General features: G+C 41.8%; 1 protein-coding gene across 1 annotated transcript in view; it reads right to left on the bottom strand.

Annotated features, from left to right (window-relative positions):
• Window positions 1-12,675, bottom strand: part of samm50l (sorting and assembly machinery component 50 homolog, like) — a 110,856-nt gene that overhangs the window by 20,839 nt on the left and 77,342 nt on the right. Inside the window, exons 4-6 of the mRNA XM_037695764.1 lie at window positions 8,471-8,558; window positions 6,258-6,364; window positions 187-339 (exon numbers count right to left, since the gene is read on the bottom strand). Of these exons, the coding sequence (XP_037551692.1) occupies window positions 187-339; window positions 6,258-6,364; window positions 8,471-8,558 (348 nt within the window). The remainder of the gene's footprint in view (window positions 1-186; window positions 340-6,257; window positions 6,365-8,470; window positions 8,559-12,675) is intronic.

The following is a 12,675-nucleotide window of genomic DNA, read 5'->3' on the forward strand; positions in this document are numbered from 1 at the left end:
GGGAGGATGCCCCGCTCAGTCAACGGAACCGAGCGCTCTAGCAACAAAAAAGTGAATTGGTAATGTGGTAACAAGTACAGACATTTATTAATTTATTATTTGCCATGACCTTCATCAGAGGTTGGAGGTACCACTGGAGGGACAGGGCACCCCCCTTGAACATTAGTTTATTGGATATTAGTATACTGGCTCTGCTCTGTAGTCATACTTGCGTTCGAAGTATCCAGGTTGTGGTTTGAAGAATGACAGACCATAGGATGTCTCCTTTGTACCATAGGAGAACTGAAACGTAAGCTTCTCAGCTCGGCCAAACACGTTAGGCAGCTTCAGACCCAGGACCTGGAAGATATACATTATATATGTATTCATGCACAACTTTGCTTAGTAATTGTAGTGGAAAGCTTAGGGATATCCTTTAAGACCTTGGTCCCCAACTCCTGGACTGGGGACAAGGTACCTGTCCGTTGGTCAATTAATACCGGGCCGCACAAAAAGAATACATAACTTAGATTATTTCCGCTTTATTTAGTATCTAATTTGGAACTGTGTTTTATTTTGATAAATTACAAGATGTTCTCCGCCACATCTGTGTATGATTCACTCTTGATGCAGGTCACGCTTTCCTCCATAGACATTCAATTCAGTTTAGTTCAATTCAAAAATACTTTATTGATCCCAAAGGGAAATTAAATTTGTTGTAACTCTATCCTTGTTTCATTAAGAGATGTTATAGATACTGATGGCTGTAGGCAGGAAGGATCACTTGTAAAGGTCTGTCCCATAGTAGATCCGAAGAAAACAACCACAGATGCCGTTTGATCCGTCCACCCAGATTCGGCCGTCTTGGGTCCCCCTCTGCTGCAGGACCGCCCGAATGCCAGGCAGAACTCCTCCCAGAGCAATGGTCACTCCACCAAGCAGCTGCGGATGCTGGGGGACAATCCCAGTCCTTTTGCAGTCATGAAACACGTTTCCTTCCAGTTCCAGGATCTCAGAGGTCAGGCACTCGAGCACAGCCGGCAGGGAGATGGGAATACATCTATGGCACCTTCTTTTCAACTCATTTGAGATTTGGGACTGCAGTTGAGATATTATTTGAACTTTTGAGATGTTAACCAGCTGCTCCCAATTGTTAAAAACACCTTGTTGTTATGGTTACACATCATAACAAATGTCCAAAAGTAAAAAAAGTTTCAGTAACATTTATATAGAGATGAAAATATATGCGTATCTACACTGCCTGGCCAAAAAAAAGTCGCCACCTGAATTTAACTAAGCAAACAAGTACGAGCCTCCTATTGGATAATTACTGCATGGGCAATTATCTTTCAGCTGGCAACAAGTTATTTAACTCCAACTGGTGCAATGAGTTGCTTCTCATTTCTTAAACAACCATGTTGAAAGACACATCGCGTGGTCGTGGAAAAGATGTCAGTCTGTTTGAGAAGGGTCAAATCATTGGCATGCATAAAGCACAGAAAACATCTAAGGAGATTGCAGAAACTACTGAAATTGGGCTAAGAACTGTCCAACACATTATTAAAAACTGGAAGGCTAGAGGGGACCCATCATCTTCGAGGAAGAAATGTGGCTGGAAAAAAATGTGACCTACTGTACAAGCCTGTGGGGGCAGTGCTATGATCTGGGGTTGCTGCAGTTGGTCAGGTCTAGGTTCAGCAACAGTATGTGCTCAAAGAATGAGGTCAGCTGACTACCTGAATATACTGAATGACCAAGTTATTCCATCAATGGATTTTTTTTTCCCCTGATAGCACGGGCATATACCAAGTAGGGCTGGGCGATGTATCAAATGTACGTGATGTATCTAGAGTTTTTCAATTTACGATGGTTAAAATGGCTCTATCGCAACCATCGAGTATAAATTGCCATTCAAATAATAAGCTTTCCACATCTAATTCACTGTGAGTTTTGTTTATCCGACACACAACAAATGCATCACTACTCCCTGCCCCCTCCCAACCTGAAAATGTTCCGCATGACACGTTGTGCGGAGCATGCGCATATAGATTTGGATAGAGAGCAGCCTGTTACTTTCACCGAAGGACTGTCCACCTCCGTGGATGCGTTGTGTTCACCTGGAGGAGACGCTCCGGTGCTTTGAAGCGCCGCCGGACCGGGCCGCCAGACTGGGCCGCCGGACCGGAGCAGAACCGCGCCGCCGGACTGGGCCGCCGGACCGGAGCAGAACTGGGCCAGGGTTATCTTCAGCCTTTTCGTCTCTCGTGCTTGGAGCGCCGGAGCCGAACTGGAGCAGAACCGAACCGGACCAGTTGCTGACTTCAGCCTCAGCCTCTCCGGTCAGTCTCGTTTTTTCACCGGGGGTGCCCCGTGCTGTCGGGTGCTGAGAAGCGGAGGAGCAGAGTAAAGGAGCGGGTCTGCGTGGTGCTCGAGAGAAGTTCGGAGTTTGTATCGGAGTTGCTCAGGCCTCCATCCAAACCCACCTGGATAATAATTTATTTTATTTTATTCCGGATCATGTTGTTGGCCCCTGTTGATCTGAAACAAGCTTGGATCATGCCTTTCACTTCAGGAGGATTTTCTGGCAGCTCGCTCTGCTATTTGCTGCGAATTATTTGTTTCTGTTTCGGCCTGTTGATTCTGGACCCAGCATCTGTTTCCAATGGGAGCATCCATCCATCCATCCATCCTTCTTCACTGGGGGGCCGGAGCCCCCCTCAGCCCAACTCAAACTGCAGTTGGGCCAACTCGTCGGGTTTGTTTGCCCATTTAAACTGTGTTGTTTTATGGTCTGAAACTTTTCTGCATCATTCATATTACTGTCACTATTTTCAGTTCTCAGATTATCTGGAGTCACTGAATCTTGTTAATACACCTGAATCTGTCCATCACTGCAACTTTCACTGTTTTTGGGTTCTGAATGATCGCGTCTTCAATAATTTTTCTCATGGTTCGATTATGGGGGCTAATTGTCACACTATTAATTCCTGTAATTACACATCAGTCACAAAAAACTCAAGAAAATGTCTGATAATAATGTTGTTACTGCTCTCAGGGATTCAGCCCAACCCTGGACCCCCCACTAATTACAGCACATCAAATGACTTTAAAAACGCCTCTGGGCTCCATTTTCTGCATGTAAATGCTCGTAGCCTTCTGAAAAAACTTGATGCTTTGAAAATTCTGGTCAGTTCTTCTGGGGCAGATGTTATCTTTATTTCTGAATCCTGGCTCAACAAATCTGTAATGAATAATGACGTGGCAATCAATGGATTTAACATCTACCGCTGTGATCGTCAAAAAAGGGGGGGTGGAGTCATTATTTACATTAGAGATTCTCTGGTTTCTAGTCTTGTGACTTCCAAAACAATTCCAAACCAGTTTGAAGCCTTATCTGTAAACATCACCTTGAATGACCTTGACCTCTCTAAGTGTCTTCAAGAATCTGTTGGACACCTGGCAGGGACCAATGCTGACATGTTCCTGTTTTTATTTTTCTACATTTGTCTTGGAATCTAGCTGTTTTTTGTTTTGTTACCTTTTCCTTTTAGCCATCCTATTTGTAAAAAAAAAACAAACAAAAAAAAAAAACTGTAGTATGCTTTTTTATAACTGTTTTGTTGTTGCTGTTGTCCATTGTTGTCATCTTTCTTTGTTGAAATCAGGTCTCTCTTGTAAATGAGTCCTCGAGGCTCAATGGGATTTACCTGTATAAATAAAGGTTGATTGATAGAGGAAAAAATATGGCGACAACGGGAAATTCAGGTGAGCGGGTGAATGAGACGATAACTGAAGAGTCCGATGAACTAGTTCCGAAGAGAAACAGCACTGGATCAATAATCTGGCAGTGGTTTGGATTTTACAAGGAGGATGTCGAATAAAATGCGGTAATTTGCAAAACGTGTCGTAAAACCATTGCCACGAAAGGAAGCAGTACCACAAATTTATATCACCACCTAAGAAGTCATCCACTGCAAAATGAAGAATGTTGTAAACTCCATATGTCCACGTCTCCCCACACAACAAAGAAAACGTTAAATAATACAGCTGTGAAGCAGATGACACTATCTTCTTCGTTTGACAGAAAATGTACAAAGTGGAGAGAAATCACTGATGCAGTAACAAACTATATTGCCAAAGACATGGCTCCTGTCAGTGTTGTGGAAAAGCCTGGATTCAAAAATCTTATTAAGACTCTTGATGCAAAATACGACTTGCCAGGTCGCAAGTTCTTTGCAGAAAAAGCGCTGCCAGAGTTGTACGTTTCAGTAAAGAGAAAACGTAGGCCAGCAGCTAACAAACGTGACCTTCTTCTCAAAATTTCCAGCATATGCAAATTGATTAGAGAAGCTCTGATATCTGCGGCTGTTCTGGGTGAGTTGATTATATGGTCACTATTTAAACTTTTATTTTTGAAATCTGGACTCATCAGGTTTTTTGATTTTACAATTTTTATGCAAAAAGCACTAACGAGCACCATTTTTTTCAGACAGCTGGTTTGTTTTTCATTGTGGAGTTGTGCTTGGTGTACTTTTTTTGCTGCTAAGGTCTTGTTTATTAAAGGTATAGTGTTGACCACAGTAAGAGATGGTGGTACTAATTTCATTACTGAAGAAGATGATTTGTGCAACTGATGGTTACAATAAAACATTTAAAACTTGTTCTGATTTTGTATTCAATTAAAAAAACAAAACATCAATGGTCTGTTTGAATAGAGTACACCAGTGCAATTTTAAATACTAGTTTAAAGTAACACTGGAGATTATTTATAAATATCGTGATATATATCGTGTATCGTGATATAGCAAAAATAATATTGGGATATTAGATTTTCCTCATATCGCCCAGCCTTAATACCAAGATGACAATGCCAGGATTCATCGGGCTTGAATTGTGAAAGAGTGGGTCTGGGAGCATGAGGCATCATTTTCACACATGGACTGGCCACCAGAGTCCAGACCTTAACTCCATTGAGAATCTTTGGGATGTGTTGGAGAAGGCTTTGCGCAGTGGTCAGAATCTGCCATCGTCAGTGCAAAATCTTGGTGATAAATGAATGCAACACTGGATGGAAATAGATCTTGTGACATTGCAGAAGATTATCAAAAACAATGCCACAGCAAATGCATGCTGTAATTAAAGCTAAAGGCGGTTCAACCGTCCAACTTTTTTTTTGGCCAGGCAGTGTACGTAGATGCCTCATTGAGTTGGCTAGCCTGATGCAGCGGTACATCAGAGCGTTCGCCATACTGAATGTAGCAGATCTGTCGGTTAACAAAAACAAGGAAATGGACTGAACTTCATAAAGCACTGTTCTACAAAGTGTTTTAAGTTGATGCCTGTCATTCACACATTGTAATATATTTGGAAAAGAACCAGACATCAAAGACAACATTTGTAACTTTTAACGCGATTATTAAAAATGTTTACTCCTTAAATGTTTAGGTTATAGGTAAGTACTAAACCAACATACGTATTCTTTTGAATGTTTACAACTAACGTGTGTAACACTTTTACTGTGGTGATATAGAAACATTCAGATTTAACATTTAATCTGTGTTCATAATAATCAAACCTTGAAGAGCACTAATGTGCCACATTCAATACGGCGGCAATGTCGACATACGATTCAGTGCTCAATGAGGCGTTTACATATTATGTCTATGCTTCCCTCAGTTGCTTGCTATTGATTTAGCATTATGGTGAGTTGTATTTTTCATGCACTTTTTATTTGTTTTTGTGATGTATCTTATGTTGAAGGCATGTTTAACCTTTACCATTATGACCAGAGAGTGTAAATACCAGTTTTTATGCTGGTCATGTAATTTTATTTTGTTGTATTTATCTGCCACACCTTAAAGGATGGTCCGTGAAAATATTGTCTGACATTTAAACCCGTCCATGGCACAAAAAAAGGTTGGGGGCAGCTGTGGCTGAGTGGTTAGAGCAGTCGTCCTCCAATGTGAGAGTTGGGGTTTCGAATCCACCAGCAGTCACATGATGAAGTGTCCCTGGGCAAGACACTGAACCCCTCATAGCCTCTGATGTGTGTCCTATCAGTGTATGAATGTGATCTAAAGCTCTGATTAGTCTCATTAGAATGATTTGTTCAATTAGCTTTGTAGAGATCTAGTAGAGTGCTGTATGAATGGGTAAATGAGGACACAGATTGTAGTGTAAAGCGCTTTGCGTATCTTGAAATAAGATAGAAAGGTGCTACATAAGTACAGTCCATTTACCATTCTCTAAGGAACTTGATGGCAGTTGTTTATTCTCACCATGCTTCCTTCATTGTTTCCAACCATAGTGTTGTAACTTCCTGTCAGCCTTTTGATCTCTGTCACTTCAAAAGTGACATCCAGACCATTGGGTAGGGCATCTGCACCTGAGGAGGGGGAACACATGAAAAAAGAAAAATGATTCTTCTTCTTTCGGCTTTTCCCTCTTCAGGGTTCACCACATCGAGCCATCCTCCTCCATCTCACTCTGTCCTCTGCATCCCCTGTCCTCCCTCCAACTACCTCCATGTCCTCTCCAACTGCATTCATATATCTCCTCTTTGGCCTTCCTCTTTGTCTTTTTCCTGGCAGCTGCATTTCAAACATCCTTCTTCCAGTATACCCACTGTCCCTCCTCTGGACATGTCCAAACCATATCAGTGTGTCCTCTCTAACTTTATCTCCCAGTTGTTCAACATGTGCTGTACCTCTGATGATCTCATCCCTAATCTTATCCATCCTTGTCATTCCTAAGGAGAATCTCAACTTCTTCATTTCTGCCACTTCCAGTTTTGTCTCCTGTCTTTTTGCCCATGTCTCTGTCTCCAGACCATACAACATAGCTGGTCTCACCACTGTCTTGTAAACTTTTCCTTTGACCTTTGCTGACACCCTTTTGTCACAAATCACTTCTGAAACTTTTCTCCATCCTGCCTGGACTCTCTTCTTCACCTCTTTACCACACTCCCCATTTTCCTGGACAGTGGATCCCAAGTCCTTGAAGTCCTGCACCTTTGTGACCTCTGATCCTTGTAGCCTCACTGTTCCACCTCCTCCCTCTCATTCACACACATGGACTCTGTCTTACTACGGCTGACTTTCTTTCCTTTTCTTTCAAGTGCATACCTCCACCTCTCCAAGTTCTATTCCACCTATTCCCTGTTCTCACCACAGATCACAATATCATCTGAACAAACATCATAGTCCATGGGGATTCCTGCCTGACCTCTTCTGTTAGTCAATCCATCACCAGAGCAAACAAGAAGGGGCTCAGAGCCGACCATTGATGCACTCCCACCTCCACCTTGAAGCTATCTGTCACTCCTACGGCACATCTCACCATTGTTCTGCTGTCCTCATACATGTCAGAGAGTCAGAGTCAGAGTTTCTTCATTTGTCATTTGCACCACATGTGGTACATGTGGTGGAACAAAATTATGTACACAGGGTCCCAGTTACATCCAACAATAAATTGTAAAAGAAAAACAATAAAATACAATCAAAGATATGAATTAAGAAAAACATTAACTAATGTCCTGTACCAGTCTAACATACTTCTTTGTCACTCCAGATTTCCTCAATACCACACCTCCTCCCTCGGCACTCTGTCAGATGCTTTTTCTAAATCCACAAAGACACAATGGAGTTCTTTCTGACCCTCTCTGTACTTCTCCATCAGCATCCTCAAAGAAAATATGTCATCTGTGGTGCTCTTTCTTGGCATGAAACCATACTGGGCAGCTGTGGCTGAGTGGTTAGAGCAGTCGTCCTCCAATGCGAGAGTTGGGGGTTCGAATCCACCAGCAGTCACATGCCAAAGTGTCCCTGGGCAAGACACTGAACCCCTCATAGCCTTTGATGTGTGTCCCATCGGTGTTTGAATGTGATAAAGCTCTGATTAGTCTCTTTAGAAATATTTGTTCAATTAGCTTTGTAGAGATCTAGTAGAGTGCTGTGTGGATGGGTAAATGAGGACACAGATTGTAGTGTACAGCACTTTGAGTATCTTGAAATAAGATAGAAAGGCGCTATATAAGTGCAGTCCATTTACCATTTACTGCTGCTCACAAATAGTCCCCTCTCGTCTAAGTCTAGTTTCCACAATTCTATCCCAGATTTTCACTGTGTGACTTACCAACTTAATTCCCTTGCAGTTGCTACAACTCTGTACATCTACCTTGTTCTTAAAAATGTGCACCAGCACACTTCTCCTCCATTCCATAAATATGTATTCACTCTCTATATGCAATTGAAAATTTTGAGTCAAATACCTCACTTCCGCTCTCGTAGACATTTACAAAACCTCCACTGGTATGCCATCAGATCCTACTGCCTTCCCTTTCTATACTCTCCTCAAAGCTTTCTGAACTTCATCCTCACTAATCTTTCCTACTTCCTGGTCCACAGTTTCAAATTGTACAGTTATTTTAGTTATTGAAGTGCTGCTTTGAGCACTGACAGGCAGTTAAGTTTGGAAGGTCTAAGAAAGTTACCTTCAGACGTATCAATGAGAACCTCCACTTCTTTAAAAATTCCCAGGCGAAGAAGCTTCTGTCTGGCAGTGTGAGCCCTCTTCATCACCTAAAAAAGATCTTTGCAATTACTAAACAATGAACTGTCAGCATGCCTTACTTCCAGTATAGTGCGTTTCCACATTTTGACATTAACACTAAGGTCTGCCATGCTGGAAGGATGGAAGCAAAGAAACAAGCACTGAAGCAAGAAACATGCACTGAAACAAGCACTTTGTAAAAAAATAAAATAAAATTATGCCTTTTTATAACTGTCTATTGTTGTCGCTGTTGTCCATTGTTTTCATCATTCTTTGTTGAAATCAGGTCTCTCTTGTAAATGAGTCCTCGGGGCTCAATGGGATTTACCTCTCTAAATAAAGGTTGAATAAAGGTTGAAAAAGTCACCTGCTGAACACAGTGGCAGGTCCAGAATCACAAGTTAAGATATAAATGATATCAAATGAGAACTATTAAATTTTAACAGTTAATTTTAGGAAATGTGGTCAATTTGACCTCCAGTAGCCTAAGCCTATGGCAGCATAACAAGCCAACCCTAAATATAGGATTTACCATAAAGGAAAGTCTTCAGTTCAATTCAATTCAATTCAAAAATACTTTATTAATCCCAGAGGGAAATTGTATGTTGTGGTAACTCATCATCCTGGTTTCATTAATGAGTTGTTATAGATGTTGATGGCTGTGGGCAGGAAGGATCTCTTGTAGCGATCTATAATACAACTAATTTGCATGTGTGCTGTCAGGAGAAGCCCTTGGTTAGGGAATTTTTAGATTTATTGGACTCATTTAATCTAACTCAGCATGTAAACGGTCCCACCCAAGAGTACGGACATACACTGGACCTTGTTTTAACTCGTGATGTGACTGTTAGTAATCTTGAAATTGGTGATAATGTTTTTTCAGACCACATGCCAGTCCGGTTTGAGTTCACCCTCCCCCATCCAACTCCTAAGCCGTGCATTCCTGCACGTAGCAGCCAGGCCATTAACCATTTCACTGCTGCACATTTCACAGATGCTTATAACTCTAAAATGATCATTCAGCCCCCGGTGTTTCTCACTACCACGGAGGCGCTGACATCCCAGTTCAACTCTGTCTGCTTAAAGACTCTGGATCATATCGCTCCTGTTAAAACTAGAAGATCAAAACTCAGAGCAGAACCTAGGCTGAGTGACGTCACTAAGGCCGTTAGGCAGCAGTGCAGGAGGGCGGAGCGCAAGTGGAGGAAAGACAGGCTGCAGGTCTCTTTTCAAATGCTTAAAGAGAGTTGGCGCCGTTTTCAGAAAGCAGTAAAAGCTGCTAAATCCAAATACTTTTCTGATATCATAACTAGAGATGCACCGATCCACTTTTTTTTACTTCCAATCCTGATACCTAAGTCTGAATATCGGCCGATACCGATCCAGTTCCGATATCATGATCATCATTTATTTTACATGAGGCTGTAATAATCTCCTCTCAAGTACAATTTGTACAAATATATGCATGCATGTACAAAAAGGCAACTTGAGGTAAGTTGTATTAATGTTGGATACGTTTTAAAGTTAGAATTAAATTCTGCTAATACAAAACATGCTTTTTTTATTCCAAGCTTTAAAGTGGATATTAAAGTGATTAATTTAAGTGATTGTTTAAAGTTATTTTATATTTTTTTAAATAAGGGGCAGATCTAAGAATTTTTTTCTTCTTTTCTGCACTCTTTTCATTCAATGTTTTCTTTTTCATGATTTTTATTTTTATTTTGTTTCTTTTAAATGAATGAATTAAATTAAATAATATGTTAAATGGCTTAAAACACCTGCTTCAAGGCATAAACCAACAGACATGTTCCTGTTTTTAGTATTTTGCATCACTTTATAATGTAGCTGTTTTTGTTTTTAATATATATAATTTTCAAATAATGTTCTTTTTTATGATTGTCTACTGTTGTACTGATAAATATCTCCTGGAGGGTAAACTATTTCTTGGCTGCAAGTATCAAGCTGTGAAATCCTTCGTTTTCTACAATTGATAGTGGTTGGTCATAAATCATGATGAAGTTTAGCAACTTCTCTGTAAACATTTGAGCTCCGTGGTTTCAGCCATGTCTTCTTCTTGTTCAATCCGAAGCAGGCAGCCGCGCAGCCGCGCTCAGTCTGTCACTCCTCAGAGACGGGCAGACTGAGCGGGGCAGATTGGACGCGGCTGGCCGGGGTCGAGTCGCCTGTTTAGGGTTGAGCAAAGAGAAGTGCCCCGCTGAAGCCACGGAGCTCGAATGTCCAACGTAAAACTAACTTTACTGCGGTTTAATGTGGTGCTATGTCTCTGCAGACATTGCACGATGCTGTCTTGTTTTGTGGTGTTTAGTATAAAATACTTCCACACAGCGGACATGTTTAGATGAAAAGTTGGTTAGCTGTTAGCCACAGTGCTGCTAACTCAGTCGTCACGTTGTAGCTGGCTGCAAACTATGAACTGGATTTCCCGAATGTGAGGTGGGTCTTATTACTCTGGGTTCATGAGACACGCCTCCGTTCAGGAAATCCATTCCACAGTTTGAAGCCAACATGCATCATGGATCGGAAATATCGGCAGGTGGATCGGAAAATCCGATACGTAAATTATGCTGGTATCGGAGGCCGATACAGATACTGGATCGGATCGGCCCCATCCCTAATCATAACCTCAAACTCTCACAACCCACGTGTCCTCCTCTACACCCTAAACTCTGTTTTCCACGTCACTGAACCATCACCTTTGCAAACCTCGACTGAGCTGTGCGAGAACTTCTTACATTTCTTTTAGGAAAAAATTGCGACCATCCGGGCTCTCATTTTCCCTCCAACTCATGACCCATCCATCCCACCTCAATCTGTAGCTCTATATGACCATTTTGAACCCATCACTCTATCTTCTCTAGAGCAGGTTATGTGCAGCTTGAAACCGTCTGGTTCTCCCTTTGATGTGGTCCCCCCTCGACTACTAAAGGATGTTTTTCCTACTCTAGGTCTGTCCATTCTTGCTATAGTAAACAGCAGTTTATCCACTGGCGTGGTGCCAAAAACCTTTAAACATGCTGCTGTCCAGCCTCTCCTGAAAAAAACAAACATTGACTCCTCAGTCGTATCCAACTTCCGGCCTGTCTCCAGACTCCCATTTGTTTCTAAAATACTGGAGAAAACAGTTGAGTCCCAGTTGAAGTGCTTCCTGGAGGATCACGCCATCTTAGAGCTATTCCAATCTGGCTTTAAACCTCTCTACAGCACTGAAAATGCCTTATTGAAGGTTTTTAATGACATCTTCAGATCCACAGATACTGGTGAATCTGTGCTGCTTGTCCTGTTGGACCTCACGGCCGCCTTTGACACCATCGATCATGAGATCCTCATTGCTAGGTTGGAGCAGTGGGTGGGCATCACAGGGTCAGCCCTCAATTGGTTCAGATCTTACCTCGCTGACAGATTCTTTTGTGTCTCCATCAAGGATTTTAGTTCTTCAGCGACAGAGCTTAAATGGGGGGTTCCGCAGGGGTCCATCCTGGGTCCCCTCCTATTCTCTCTGTACCAGCTGCCACTTGGTGCTATTTTCCAGAAACACAACATACCATTTCACTTCTACGCTGACAACTGTCAAATTTACTTCCCCCTAAGACACAATGGTACATGCTCTATTCAACCTCTGCTCGACTGCCTGGCTGACATCAGGGATGGATGGCTTTAAACTTAAGTTTCAATGAAAAGAAGTCTGAAGTCATGTTGTTCCCTCCCAACGATACGATCACAAACCACTGCATCGACCTTTCCACTCTATTCCTGTCAGAAAAACAAAGAGTCACTAATCTGGGAGTGATAATGGACCCTTCCCTGAAACTTAACAATCATGTAAACATGATTTTTAAATCATGTTTCTTCCAACTGAGGCGGCTGTCTAAACTGAAGCCCATATTGTCCAAAAATAACCTGGAGACAGTAATACATGCATTCATTACATCTAGGCTTGATTACTGCAATTTTCTCCTGTTTGGTATCAGTCAGACCTCCAGTGCACGACTACAAATGGTCCAGAATGCAGCAGCCCGATTTTTAATAAGTACAGGCAAAAGAGAGCACATTACACCAGTTTTGGCCTCACTGCACTGGCTACCGGTTCACTTTTGAATCCAGTTCAAAATACTCCTGTATGTCTAC

Source organism: Nematolebias whitei, chromosome 22 (genome assembly GCF_014905685.2).
Source record: "Nematolebias whitei isolate Nwh7 chromosome 22, NemWhi1, whole genome shotgun sequence".
NCBI lineage: Eukaryota > Metazoa > Chordata > Actinopteri > Cyprinodontiformes > Rivulidae > Nematolebias > Nematolebias whitei.